Genomic DNA, 15,989 nt, shown 5'->3' with positions numbered 1-15,989 from the left:
AAGGGCACCCTTGGACCAAACCTGAAGTTTAGTCCATGATTGGACTGTGTTAATTGAAAAGAAAACAGGAAAAAGTTGAATTTCAATTGAAATGAATTCTGAGATCTCACAAGTACCTCACCAATGGAGTTGAAATTTCCCACTGTAAAGAGGTTTTAAATTTTTTGAAAAGCAAATTGTTAAAATTCAGAACTTTGTTTTTGGATTTCAGAAAGTTTGTTTTTGGATTTCATTTGCTTTATGTTAGAGATTATTTTTTTTTTTTTTTTGTTAGAGATTATAAGTACAAGACAGTATGTGTATATATATGAAATTCATATAACCATAAATATGCATTATAATACAAAGAATGCATATCCATGAAAATTCACTACCTCAAGAAAACAGCTTAAAACTAAAAAGAAAATTTATTGTAATAACCCACTCTAAAATATCAATCCCAAGTTAGAACTAATGGACAAATTAAGTAAAGTGATGTGATATAAAATCAGCATACAAAAACCTGTGACATCTCTGTATATTCACAATGAACTTTCTGAAGATGAAATTAAGAAAACAATCCCACTCAAAAACAAAAGAATAAAATATTTAGAAATAAAAATAATTTAGAAATAAACTTAACCAAAAAAGTAAAAGACTTCTACATTAAAAATTATAACACATTGTTGAAGGAAATTAGAGAAGACAGGTAAATGGAAAGACATCCCACGTTCATGGATTAGAAGAAGATTGTTAAAATATCCATATTTTCCCAAACAATCTACAGATTTAGTGAAATCCCTACCAAAATGTCAATGACATTCCACGGGGCGCCTGGGTGGCTCAGTCAGTTGAGCATCCGACTTCGGCTCAGGTCATGATCTCACAGTTCGTGGGTTCGAGCCCCGCATCAGGCTCTGTGCTGGAGCCTGCTTCAGATTCTGCGTCTCCTTCTCTCTCTGCCCCTCCCCCGCTCATGCTTTCTCTCACTCTGTTTCTCAAAAATAAATAAATGTAAAAAATTTAAAAAAAAAAAAAAAGTCAATGACATTCTTTACATAAATACAAAAAACAATCTTAAAATGCATCCAGAACCATTAAAGATCCCAAATAGCTAATGTAATGTTGAGCAAGAAAAATAAAGCTGAACGCATTGTACTTCCTGATTTTAAAATACATCACAAAGCTACAGTAATCAAAGGAGAATGGTACTGGCATAAAAACTGTCATTTAGACCTATAGAACAAAGTAGAGAACTCACAAATAAATGTGTGAATTTCCAGTCAACTTATTTTTGACAAGAGTACCAAGAACATACAATAGGGAAGGGACAGTTTCTTTAACCATTTACATTGTTGGTGGGTATGTAAATTGCTACAGCCTTTATAGAAAACAGTGTAGGGCCTCCTGGATGGCTCAGTCAGTTAAGTGTCTGACTTTGGCTCAGGTCATGATATGCAGTTCTTGAGTTTGAGCCCTGCATCCAGCTCTGTGGTGACAACTCAGAGCCTGGAGCCTACTTCAGATTCTGTCTTTTCTTTCTCTGCCCCTCCCCCTCTCATTCTCTCCCTCTCCCTGTCTCTCTGTCTCTCTGTCTCAAAAATAAACATTAAATTTTTTTTTAAAGAAAACAGTATAGAGGTTCCCCAAAAATTAAAGATAGAATTACCAAATGATCCAGCAATCTCACTTCTAGGTAAATATCCAAAGGAAATAAAATGTCTGTCTTGATGAAATATCTGCAATGCAAAGTTCATGGTAGCATTATTCACAATAACCACAAAATGGAAATGATCTAAGTGTCTATCAATGGATTAATGGATAAAGAAAATGGAGAATATTAAACAGCTTTTAAAAAGAATGTTATTCTGCCACTTGAGACAACACCAATGAATTCATTTTATTATGCTAAATAAAATAAGCCAGACACAGAAGGACAAATGCTGCATAATATCATTTACATGGAATCTAAAATAGTTAAACGCAGAAGCGGAGTGTAGAATGGTGGCTTCCAGGAGCAAAAGGGAAGGAGAAATGGGGAGATGTTGGTCAAAGGGTATATAATCTTTCAGTTATGTTAGATGAGTGAGTTCTGGAGATCTAATGTACAGCATGGTGACTATGCTTAGCAATACTGTATTATATCCTTGAAATCTGCTAAGAGAGTAGATCTTAAGCATTCTCAACTCCAAAAGAAAGGAAGAAAAACAATGGTAACTTGTGATACGTGAAGTGATGGATATATTAATATGTTTCACTGTGGTGGTCATTTCAGAATGTATATCAAAACATCACATTGTATATCTTAAATGTATATAATATTTTTTGTCAATTATATTTCAGTAAAGCTAAAAAAAATAAAGTTAAAAATAAAGAAATGGTTGGGGTGGGTGCAAGAGGGTCATTGGGCTAGAGGACTACAGGGCATCAGGGTGCTTATCCCCAAGTTTTAATCTGTCTTTATCATGTTGAGAAGAATTTGAAAAGTAAAGCACAATTTTAGAAACCTTGTAATGTAGAATATCTCAAATATATTAATTTATTTCTATGGAGCCCCTGAAACCACCAAAATTATGTTGTAGTTAGAAATCTCGTGAAACTTTCAAGATTAGATCAGTTTTTAGGTCTGTATTACTTTCTTAATTTTTTAAAGGTTTTTTTTAAATGTTTTATTTATTTTTGAGAGAGAGAGAGTATGAGCTGTGCAGGGGCAGAGAGAGAGGGAGACAGAATCCACAAAGCAGACTTCAGGCTCTGAGCTGTCAGCACAGAGCCCAACGTGGGGCTCGAACCCATGAACCATGAGATCATGACCCAAGCCAACGTCGGACACCCGACTTGACAGAGCCACCCAGGCACCCCATATTACTTTCTTATTTTATGATATCTTTTAATATTTAATATAATACTGACTTTTGATAAATTTTTACAGACTGAGGCTTTTTCATTATCTATCAAGATATTCCTTATTCCAATAAACTTTTTAATGAATAGCTTTTTACATAATTACTTAACATATAATGACAGGATAATCATAGGATTATTATAGTCCAAAATGGTGTCTTTTTTCCACTTTTTCTATTTTTTTATAAAATCTCTCCAGTAATAGGTTTCTTCACTGTAGATGTATGTCTACAGAAGTAATGAAGAACTATTAAGATTACTTATGTATCTTTGTCCAATATGAATTATTGTAGTCTTAAATCGTACTGTGAACAACTTGTGATATCTATAAAATAAGCCTTTTAGGTGTATCTAAAATTATAGACATGTTTTAGGTTCTTATAAGCTGTATTTTTGCTTAATTTTCCTATGAGAGACTTAAATTTTCAGGTTTTAAAAACTTTTGTTTTTGTAGGCAAGTTTTCTTTTTTTTTTTTGAAACAAGGCTAAATTACACAAAAGATATGTTTAAATGTCCTTATAAAAATTCATTATATATAATTTTAAATAACATAAAAAGATTTGGCACCAGATTTATAAACAAATCCTGAAGTTTTACTTTTGTTTTTGGACATTTTCTTTGTATGTATACAATATGTAGTTAAACAACTGAAAACATTTAAAATCAGGGATTGCTTTATTACAACTCCAGAATAGTAGCTAAAGGAATCCCCTGTCGTGCCTAAAAAACATTTAAAGAAACGAATCCACGCATATAGCTACCCTGCTGTCACCAACATTAGATCTCAATTGTTAGACTCAGGCAGTCCTGTCTTCTTTAGTACAAGATCCATGGTGTAAAGACGTGCTAGAAAATATTTTATATGGGATATTGTTTATCCAGAAATGTACTGATTTAGAATTCACTAAATGCTTATGCTCCCTATCAATATTCCTATTCATAATATGGAATATAAATAAACACAAAGAAGTACAGCAAGTCTTGAATCTGAAAACAAAAACAAAATAAAACAAAAACTTATTCCTTAAATTCAAAGGGAGAGTTTCTGTTTACTTTTTAAATGTGTATGCCAATGGTTTTCTTTCTACTTCTCCTTCCTTCCTTCCTTCCTTCCTTCCTTCCTTCCTTCCTTCCTTCCTTCTACCTACCTACCTACCTACCTACCGGTTTCCAGCCTTCCTCCCTCCCTTCTGTCTTTGCTTTTCTCTTTCTTTTTTAAATTGTGATTAGAACACTTAACCTGAGATCCACCTTCCTAATAATGTTTGAATATACAATATAATATTGTTATATACAGGCATAATGTTGTACAGCAGATCTCTAGAACTGACTCATCTTGCAAAACTGAAAATTTATATCTTTTGACCACTATCTCCCCAATTTCATCTTCCTCCAGCCCCTGAAAACCACCATTCTACTCTCTGCTTCTATGCATTTGGATCTTTTAGATTCCTCATAAGTGTAATCATGCAGTATTTGTTCTTCTAGGATTTGCTTAATTCACTTAGTATAATGTCCTCCAGGTTCATTAGAGTTGTCACATATGGGAAGTTTTTCTTCTTTAAGGCTGAATAATATTCCATCGTACATATATACCACATCTCCTTTACCCATTTATCTATTGATGGGCACTTAGGTTACTTCTATATTTTGGCTATTGTGAAATGTGCTGTAATGGACATGGGAGTACAATTCTCTCCTTGAGATAATGGTTGCAATTTTGGGGGAATCTGGGTAGCTCAGTTGATTAAGCATCCATCTTTCACTCAGGTCATGATCTCACATTTGTGAGCTCGAGCCCCATGTCAGGTTCTTTGCTGCCAACTGAGCCTGGAGTCTGCTTTGGATTATGTCTCTCTCTGCCCCTCCTCCTGCTTTCACTCTGTCTCTCTCAAAAATAAACATTAAAAAAAAATGGTTGCAATTTTTTTGATAGAGACCCAGAAATAAGATTGCTGAATTATATGGTACTTTCATTTTTAATTTTTGAGGAAACTCCTTACTGTTTTCCTTACTGCCTGTACCATTTTACATTCCCATAACAGTGTACAAGGGTTCCAATTTTTCCACACGCTTGGCAATGCTTGTTATTTTTTTAATTGCCATCCTAACAGGTGTGAAGTGATACCTCACTGGGATTTTGATTTGCATTTTCTTGATAATTAGTAATGTTGAGCTCCTTGTGTACTTATTGGCCCCATCTATATATCTTTTGGGAGCAATGTTTATCCAAGTTTTTTCCTTATTTTTTAATCAGGTTTTTTTTTTGCTATTGAGTTCTAAGATTTCCTTATATAAAAAGGTGGCCTTTTTCACTCTGTTGTTTCTTTTGCTGTGCAGAAGCTTTCTAGTTTGATGTATTTCTATTTGCTTATTTTTGCTTTTGTAGCTTGTGTTTTTTGCTGTCATATCCAAAATATCATTACCAAGACTAATGTCATGAAAGTTTTTCCCTATGTTTTCTTCTAGGAGTTTAACAATATTAGGTCTTACATTAAAGTATTTAATCCCTTTTGAATTTATTTTTATGTATTGTGTGAGATTAGGGCCCACTTTCATTCTTTTGCATATGGATGTCCAGTTTTCCAGCAACATTTTTTGAAAAGTCTTTTCTCTCCCCGTTGTGTGTTCCTGGCTCTTTCGTCAAGATAATTTGGCTGCATATACATAGAATTCTTTCTTGGCTCTCGATTCTGTCCCATTTGTCTGTTATGTTTTTATGGCAGTACCATACTCTTTTTTTATTTTATTATTTTTTATAAATAAAAATTGCATATATTTAAGTTGTAAAATATAATATAATATATATATATATATATATACATACACACACATATATATATATATACTTTATATATATATGTAAATGTATACTACCCTCAAACAGCACGGGTTTAAACTATGCAAGTCCACTTATTATATGGATTTTTTAAAAATCCACATTGTAGATGCATTTTCTCTTGAGATTTTCTTAATTTTCTTTTCTCTAACTTACTTTATTGGAAGGCTACAGTACATAAAACATATAACATATAAAACATGTATTAATTGACTGTTTATGTTATTGGTAAGGCTTCCAGTCAACTACTTAACTAGTTAAGTTTCTGGGAAGTCAAAAGTTATATATGAATTTTCGACTGTGTAAGGAATTGGTGTCCCTATTCAGGGGTGCACGGTACATAGTAAAATGACCACTACAGTCAAGTTAATTAACATATCATCTTGACACATAGTTACATTTGTGTGTGTGTAATGACCTCTACTCTCTTAGTGCATTTCTAGTATATGATCCAATATTATTATCTGTAGTCATCATGCTGTACAGTCATCATATCTAGAGTTATTCATCCTACATGCCTGCAACTTTGTACTCTTTAGCCAGTGTCTTTTCATTTTCCCCCTACCTGCCCCTGATAAAGACCACTATTACTTTCTGCTTCTCTGTATTTTGACTTTTTTTAGATTCCACATGCAAGTGATATTATGTAGGGTCTTTTTTTTCTATGTCTGACTTATTTTACATAGCATGTCTTCCAGTTTCATCCATATTGTTGCAACTGGCAGGATAACTTTCTTTTTTTTAAGATTTGGAGGCATCACACTGAATAATTTTAAATAATGAAATGTATATAATATATAAAAATATATCTGTATGCTTTATTTAAAAATATATATATAAATATATAATATTTTATTATTTAAAATTATTCAGTGTGATGCCTCCAGCTCTGTTCCTGCTCACAGCTCTATGGGCAGTCCAAGGTCTTTCATGGTTCCATATGGATTTTAAAAATTGTTTTCTACTTTAATAAAAAAAGTGCCATTGGTATTTTCATAAGGATTGCATTGAATCTATAGACCACCTTAGTAATATGGATATTTTAACATTAAATCTTCTAATCTATGAACACAGGATATTTCCATTTATTTTGTCGTCTTTAATTTCTTTTATCAATGTATTATAGTTTTCAATGCATATGTCTTTCATCCCTCGCTCAGTTAAGTTGGTCCCTAAGTATTTTATTCTTTTTGATACTGTAAATGGGATGGTTTTCTTCGTATTTTTTTTTTCAGATACTTCATTGTTAGTGTATAGAAACACACAGATTAATTCAGGGGCATGATTCCAACTTCAAGGGCTCCACTTCCAGGGATAGCTGTTGGATAAGTCTAACTCACTGATGCGGGAAAAACAAGAATCTCTGTTTTTTAGATTCTTATACCTTTATGAATTCCAGGGAATCTGAACTGGGTTTTGACTTCATCATTTACTATCGCAACTTAGTCAAAGTTTTCTCTTCTGTGAGCCTCATGAGTTAGTATTCCTGTGATTTCATAGAGGTTTTATGGGTTTGAATGAAATATATAAACTATGTTTAATATTTCTCTATTTAGATAATTTTAGTTTTGTGTCTAGTTGACATTATCATCTCCTTTATTGTCTCCTATATTTCAAGCAGGGTACATCTCAGTAAGAAAAACCTTGATACCTAGAAAGGTTACTCCTGCCTACCCTCATTACAGGAAGAAAACTCTCTCCGAACTTTTTGTTGGGTCTGAACTTAGCATGTGGCAGGCATCCAGGAAATCCCAGGCCTTCCACAGTCTTCATAAATTCTTTTCATTTTTTTTGTATTTCTAGTGAATTTCAACCATCTGCCAAATTCACATTTAAAAAAAACATAAAAGATAACTACTTTTTAAAATATTTTGCTATTATCTTCCCCTAAGTAAACTTCCATTTCTGCAAGTGCTTATATGTGAAAGCATCTCCAGAGATGGTGTGAAAAATTTTAACTTCAAGGTATACAGCTTTAAAGTGTTGTCAGGTAAATTAATAAAGATAATTTTATAATTGACAATTTTGTTTGTGTTGTTCTTATACTTGAAAAATGAAAGTTGAGAAATGTCATGGAGAGCCTGGATGGCTTAGTTGGTTAGGTGTCCGACTTTGGCTCAGGTCATGATCTCGTGGCTCATGGGTTCGAGCCCCACACACATCAGGGTAAATGCTGACAGCTCAGAGGCCTGGAGCCTGCTTCAGATTCTGTGTCTCCCTCTCTCTGCCCCTCCCTCTCTTGCGCTCTCACTCTCTCTCTCTCTTAAGAATAAATAAACATTAAAATAATTTTTTAAAAAGTTGGGAAAAGTCTTCAGCCATAGTTAAATTTTAGTTAGTTAGATATTTCAGAGGAAAATGACTTGGGTTTAAGATATTACTGGCTTATATACATCAAGATTATTTTTCTCTTTATTAAAATTGAAATAGTTTCATGTTTAGTCATACTCTTTTGCACTATCATGGCCCTGGTGCCATTATTGAAATCTTGCATTATTATTGTTGTATGATGTTTTAAAATTTTTATAAGAATATTGTGTTTATATTAATTTAATTAATATTAATTTAACTAAAATTTGTTAACAGGAGAATTTCACTGTGGATTTGAAGATGGTAACATTTGTTTATTCACCCAAGATGATACAGATAATTTTGACTGGACAAAGCAAAGTACTGCAACGAGAAATACAAAATACACTCCAAACACAGGACCGAATGCTGATCGTAGTGGCTCTAAAGAAGGTATGAGGGTATGAAATGTACTCCCGTCTTGGACTTCTAAAAATGCCATTAATATGACATGCACAGAATGCTTTGCTATAGATTTGAAGATTATGGGATAAAACCTTAAATTTTTAATGCATAGACTCAATAATTCAGATATTTCCAAAGCTTGTAGACATTAATTTTCTCTCAGACCTCACAGACACATATAGTTGAGAGATTAGATGTTTTTGATAATTCAAGTCTAAAATTCCTATTTTGTTTAACATTTTTGTACATTCAAGCAATTTTATCTTTCATTATGTAGATCATTTATTCTTGATGTTATATATATAAAGATTTCACAAATGATATCAAAATTCTCCTGTGCATCTAGAATGCACTTCTTATAAAAACTCTAAATCTCCTTAATGATTAAATTTCATGTCTCCTAATAATAATTTGTCTAAACATTTATGTTGTCTTTTTAAAGGTTTTTATATGTACATTGAGACATCTCGACCCAGACTGGAAGGTGAAAAGGCCCGACTTCTCAGCCCTGTTTTCAGCATAGCTCCTAAAAACCCTTATGGCCCCACGAACACTGCATATTGTTTCAGCTTCTTTTATCACATGTATGGACAACATATAGGTGAGATGGCAAGAATTATTGTTTCTTCTAAAGTAAATCATAAGAAAAAAATGTTTACCAAGACACAGCATGAAATCAGTTTTAGTCAAAGAATATCATCATTGACTTTTTTTTTAAATGTCTGTTTATTTTTGGGAGAGAGAGAGACAGAATGTGAGCAGGGGAGGGGCAGAGAGAGAAGGAGACACAGAATCCGAAGCAGGCTCCAGGCTCTGAGCTGTCAACACAGAGCCTGACATGGGGCTTGAACTCACAAACCATGATACCATGACCTGACCCAAAGTCAGACGCTTAATTGACTGAGCCACTCAGGCACCCCTGTTATCACTGACTTTTAAATTAAATACCTTCAAATTGCAAATTAAGAGGCTAAGAATGTTCCCCTATCGTGTCCTAATTTTCAAATTTTAGATTCAAATTTGAACTTTTGGAGCATTACCTACCTCTTCTAGAATCCTAATTCACACAGACCAGAGTTAAATTCTTGATCGATCTTATTGTGGAATTAATAGCAGTATAATTTAAGCAGCTTCTTTTCAAAGAAATATGCTCAAATAATGACCCAGTGTATATTAATGACCATGAAAAGAGGTTTTGCCATATTTGGAAGATAAATACCTTTAGCACTGTCTTTGCATTTGGAATACTGGGATAATATTTTCTTGTTTATAAAGTATGCCTAACATACCTAGTAGGATCTAAGAATGTCCTCATACCACATAGCCTTACAGACAACATAGCAAAACTGCTGCAGGAGGTGGGGAGAGATCATACGGGTCTACATGTCTGTATGCACAATTCTAAAATCAAACTGATCACAAAATTTTTTAACTTAATTATTTGGCATCACATGCTATCTGATCTCCATGTGTTGGAATATATGACCCGAAATAATCTGAGCTTGTTTATAATCTTTATTTATCTAAATAAGTGTGAACATTTATATTATTTGAAGCAAAAATATGACTATGTTTGATTATAAGATTCTGTTCCAGATTCTTCCAGAGACTATCATGTAATCCATAAGATAGGCATTCTTTCACCTTTCTAAAATAAGACAAAATTCTGAATGGTGAAGCATCTATCACCACAGAGCTTGGACAAGGGGTTTGTGGGTCTGTATCTAGCAGAAGAATAAGGCATTGCTTCGGGACAAAGGAAAACATCTCTCTATGAAAGAAGGTTACATTTTCAATGGACAGAAATGAGCACAGGGAAGATTAAGGCACTGATAGTGAGGAAATAAAATGTGGAAAGCTAGGATGACATTAAATGTTTTGATGTAAATGAACAAAACTAAAACTATAAATATATAATTACATAAACTAACACAATCGTGCACATGATAGATGTCAGTTACTGTACTATTTAAGTGAAGTAATCCTCTTGATCAGTTTAAAAATATGAGCATAACATCACTGTCCATTTTTTACAGCAGAAAAAAACTGAGTCCCAGAGAGTTTGTTTGAATTGCAAGGAACTGGTTATGCTGGGTCGTAAACTCATTGCCAGCACTATTAAGCAGTATTTTTCACAGTGGAGCACTAGGTAATATACCAGGAAGGCCAAACTTGTGCAATGAAAAGTCCTCTGAAGATGAAGTCAAGAAATCTGGGCTGGAACTTGGCTGTAGCTTACTTTAAGAATGCAGAGAATTCACTTAAAACATCTGGATCATGATCTCCTCGTGTGTAAAATGGAAATATTAATTCCTATTTCAGAAATTTGTAGTTCATGCTAAATAGGATAATATATATGAAATCTCAGATGGTAGACACTCTTAACCTTAGGTTACTTTGAATCTCAAATAGCAATAATAAAGTAATAGCTAATGTCAGTCACTATTCCTAACACGTCATGGATTATTTATTTTAATTATTATAATAAACATTTGTACTCATTAAAATCATTATCCTCTATCATAGGTAAGGAGACTGATACAGAGAATTTTACTTTACTTTACTTGCCATAATGTCACAGCTGATAAATAACGAACCATGATACCAATCTGGGAAGCTGGACAGGATTTGCTTGCTTTGCCGTTCTGTGGAGAGACTCACTGGAATGTCATAAATGTTTAACTAATGTAGTAGTTAGGAGAAGACATACACATTTTGGGTAGACCACAAAAGCATGATGAGATTTCTGATTTGGGAAAATAAATCTTACAGGAGTGGGTAAAATTGTGGAGAAACAGAATACAGTTTGGAAAAGCAGTTAGAAAGTTACAACAGTAGTCATGGGTTCACTACAGCCTAACCTATGAAGGGAAATAAATCTCCATACAATTGCCAAACCATCTTATTTACTATGAGATTATGATCTTATTAGAAAGGTAGGATAAGCTCAACTCTCATTTTCCCATTAGTTGGTGATGTATTCTTCACTTTGAAGATATTCCTTAGACTCTCTTTCTCTTCTCCCAATTTCCCTTGGAACAGGCTTGTTTTAAAATGGTTTTTAAATAAATAATTCCAAGATCAATATTTTGAATTACTTAAATGAGTGAAATGTGCATGTACTGTTTTTATGAGGCTGGCCCCCTCTCAAATTTTCTCCATATTTATACTGAGGTTCAAGATAATTGTAATATACTTCTAACTTCACAATTTTTATACTTATCATTCTTTATTGACAACAAATGTCCAGTTGACTTCTGCCAGTTTTATTCTGATTGTTTCAGGAAGAAGGCAGTTCTCCATTTCTTCCATGTTCTCAAACACTTAACCATTTTGATATCTGTGCCATTTCTCTGCTTCATCAGATGGTTGAAGGTTGCAGGTATCAGATCTGTCATTAGAGTCCCTCCCAGCAAGGCACGATCATGCTGCTTACTAAAATGTAGACAAAAATGTCTATTCCAGACGTGCACTAATCAGGACCAGATGAGTGACCTCATTAGGGAGAGGTTGCCTGTAGCTGAAACCTTCCCTCTTTGTAAATATTATTCTAAGACACTCATTTATCTGTAAACCTGGGGGCATTTATAGTCACTGGTTTTACAAATTACATTCTCAGTTTTATTCATTTTTTTGCAAGTCCAAATTCGAAAATGATTTGCGTGGATTTCTAATAGCCTAATTGCGATTATTATTTCCTGACTAACCATACATAATCTTTGCTGTTTAAACTTTGACTAATGCTCAGTATATCATTGAGGAGAGTTGTAACTTTTAATGATACAAAAATGGGCAATCAGTTATGCATTACTTAGAAAAGATATTCCTCTTTGATGTAAAGTCAAATATGTTGTATTATTTAATGCTACATAAAAAGTTTCCCCAAAATTTTGTGGCTCGAAACACAAACATTCATCTCTCAGTTTCTGTGGGTCAGGAATTTAGGTGAGGCTTAGCTGAGTGTCTGTAGTTCAAGGTCTCTCAAGGTTGCAGACAAGCTATCAGGCATGACGACTGTCTAACTTGAATACTTGACTTAGCGATGATATTACTTCTTCTAAGCCCACTAGTGCACTTGGTGTTTGGCAGGCCTCACTCCCTCATAGGTATTGGACTAAGGACATTGATATCTTGCTGGCTGTTGAATTCCTCTCAATTCTCTCAAGTTCCTTGTCATAGGAACATCTCTACAGGACTGTCTCATGGCATGCCAGCAGGCTTTCTCCAAAGCAAGCACTGACAGAGAGCAAATACATGCCCAAGACTTTTTATAACCTAATCTCTGAAGTGACATTCCATAATGTCTGCCTTATGCTATTTATTATAACTGAGCTGATATTTCCACCCCACATTCAATGGGGGTGGGGGGGGGGGAGAATACACAAGGGTGTTAATGCTAGGAGGCTGAAATCATTGGGAGGCATCTTAGCATTTATTTGCCACACAGGTACAATTTATTGTTAGCTAAATGTTTCATCAAAATTGATTGAAGAGAAAACAAATGAAAACTACAACATGTCACCCTTAAACTGTTGATTTATAAGTACTGATACAATAGATATTGACAATAGCATAAGATTATTTCAACAATCCTGTAGGTACAAGAAGGCATTTTCATTCTTGATTAATCATCTGAATTTCTAATATTCTTGCATTGAAACTGAACTTCATATGAGGTCACCTGATGTGAAAAAAAGCTTATTAAAAAATAAGTAAAATATGTACTTCATTTATTTCTAGGAAGAATGTAAGATATAAGCATACCAGGAAATTAAAGATAAAAATACAAAAGGCACTTACGAATACATTCATTGAGCTTGATAAGAATGGTTCAATAAAGTTGTGGCTCTAGAAAGCTAATTTCACTGTGGAACAAATGGGAAACAAAGAAAAGGAGTCTGGTCATGGGATCTGTTCTTTCTTTCTTTCTTTTTTTTTTTTTTAAATAGAGTAATGCTATTCTCACAATGCTTCTTTTTTTTTTTTTCAATATATGAAATTTATTGTCAAATTGGTTTCCATACAACACCCAGCTCATCCCAAAAGGTGCCCTCCTCAATAGCCATCACCCACCCTCCCCTCCCTCCCACCCCCCATCAACCCTCAGTTTGTTCTCAGTTTTTAACAGTCTCTTATGCTTTGGCTCTCTCCCACTCTAACCTCTTTTTTTTTTTTTTCCTTCCCCTCCCCCATGGGTTTCTGTTAAGTTTCTCAGGATCCACATAAGAGTGAAACCATATGGTATCTGTCTTTCTCTGTATGGCTTATTTCACTTAGCATCACACTCTCCAGTTCCATCCACGTTGCTACAAAGGGCCATATTTCATTCTTTCTCATTGCCACGTAGTATTCCATTGTGTATATAAACCACAATTTTTTTATCCATTCATCAGTTGATGGACATTTAGGCTCTTCCCATAATTTGGCTATTGTTGAGAGTGCTGCTATAAACATTGGGGTACAAGTGCCCCTATGCATCAGTACTCCTGTATCCCTTGGGTAAATTCCTAGCAGTGCTATTGCTGGGTCATAGGGTAGGTCTATTTTTAATTTTCTGAGGAACCTCCACACTGCTTTCCAGAGCGGCTGCACCACTTTGCATTCCCACAAACAGTGCAAGAGGGTTCCCATTTCTCCACATCCTCTCCAGCATCTATAGTCTCCTTATTTGTCCATTTTGGCCACTCTGACGGGTGTGAGGTGATATCTGAGTGTGGTTTTGATTTGTATTTCCCTAATAAGGAGCGATGTTGAACATCTTTTCATGTGTCTGTTGGCCATCCGCATGTCTTCTTTAGAGAAGTGTCTATTCATGTTTTCTGCCCATTTCTTCACTGGGTTATTTGTTTTTCGGGTGTGGAGTTTGGTGAGCTCTTTATAGATTTTGGATACTAGCCCTTTGTCCGATATGTCATTTGCAAATATCTTTTCCCATTCCGTTGGTTGCCTTTTAGTTTTGTTGGTTGTTTCCTTTGCTGTACAGAAGCTTTTTATCTTCATAAGGTCCCAGTAATTCATTTTTGCTTTTAATTCCCTTGCCTTTGGGGATGTGTCAAGTAAGAGATTGCTATGGCTGAGGTCAGAGAGGTCTTTTCCTGCTTTCTCCTCTAGGGTTTTGATGGTTTCCTGTCTCACATTCAGGTCCTTTATCCATTTTGAGTTTATTTTTGTGAATGGTGTGAGAAAGTGGTCTGGTTTCAACCTTCTGCATGTTGCTGTCCAGTTCTCCCAGCACCATTTGTTAAAGAGACTGTCTTTTTTCCATTGGATGTTCTTTCCTGCTTTGTCAAAGATGAGTTGGCCATACGTTTGTGGGTCTAGTTCTGGGTTTCTATTCTATTCCATTGGTCTATGTGTCTGTTTTTGTGCCAATACCATGCTGTCTTGATGATTACAGCTTTGTAGTAGAGGCTAAAGTCTGGGATTGTGATGCCTCCTGCTTTGGTCTTCTTCTTCAAAATTACTTTGGCTATTCGGGGCCTTTTGTGGTTCCATATGAATTTTAGAATTGCTTGTTCTAGTTTTGAGAAGAATGCTGGTGCAATTTTGATCGGGATTGCATTGAATGTGTAGATAGCTTTGGGTAGGATTGACATTTTGACAATATTTATTCTTCCAATCCATGAGCAGGGAATGTCTTTCCATTTCTTTATATCTTCTTCAATTACCTTCATAAGCTTTCTATAGTTTTCAGCATACAGATCTTTTACATCTTTGGTTAGATTTATTCCTAGGTATTTTATGCTTCTTGGTGCAATTGTGAATGGGATCAGTTTATTTGTCTTTCTGTTGCTTTATTGTTAGTGTATAAGAATGCAACTGATTTCTGTACATTGATTTTGTATCCTGCAACTTTGCTGAATTCATGTATCAGTTCTAGCAGACTTTTGGTGGAGTCTATCAGATTTTCCATGTATAATATCATGTCATCTGCAAAAAGCGAAAGCTTGACTTCATCTTTGCCAATTTGGATGCCTTTGATTTCCTTTTGTTGTCTGATTGCTGATGCTAGAACTTCCAACACTATGTTAAACAACAGCGGTGAGAGTGGGCATCCCTGTCGTGTTCCTGATCTCAGGGAAAAAGCTCTCAGTTTTTCCCCATTGAGGATGATGTTAGCTGTGGGCTTTTCATAAATGGCTTTTATGATGTTTAAGTATGTTCCTTCTATCCCGACTTTCTCGAGGGTTTTTATTAAGAAAGGGTGCTGGATTTTGTCAAAGGCCTTTTCTGCATCGATTGACAGGATCATATGGTTCTTCTCTTTTTTTTTTTTTTTTATTAATGTGATGTATCATGTTGATTGATTTGCGAATATTGAACCAGCCCTGCATCCCAGGAATGAATCCCACTTGATCATGGTGAATAATTCTTTTTATATGCTGCTGAATTCGATTTGCTAGTATCTTATTGAGAATTTTTGCATCCATATTCATCAAGATATTGGCCTGTAGTTCTCTTTTTTTACTGGGTCTCTGTCTGGTTTAGGAATCAAAGTAATACTGGCTTCAT

The 15,989-nt window shown here is 34.5% G+C and overlaps 1 protein-coding gene across 1 annotated transcript in view; it reads left to right on the top strand.

The window, feature by feature from the left end:
• Positions 1–15,989, top strand: part of MDGA2 (MAM domain containing glycosylphosphatidylinositol anchor 2) — an 867,659-nt gene that overhangs the window by 816,103 nt on the left and 35,567 nt on the right. Inside the window, exons 13-14 of the mRNA XM_060619633.3 lie at positions 8,310–8,465; positions 8,920–9,078. Of these exons, the coding sequence (XP_060475616.1) occupies positions 8,310–8,465; positions 8,920–9,078 (315 nt within the window). The remainder of the gene's footprint in view (positions 1–8,309; positions 8,466–8,919; positions 9,079–15,989) is intronic.

The sequence above is a fragment of the Panthera onca genome, chromosome B3 (assembly GCF_046562875.1).
Source record: "Panthera onca isolate mPanOnc1 chromosome B3, mPanOnc1 haplotype 2, whole genome shotgun sequence".
Classification (NCBI taxonomy): Eukaryota; Metazoa; Chordata; class Mammalia; order Carnivora; family Felidae; genus Panthera; species Panthera onca.
Note: the sequence above shows the minus strand (reverse complement) of the source record. Positions and strands in the feature narration are given on the sequence as shown.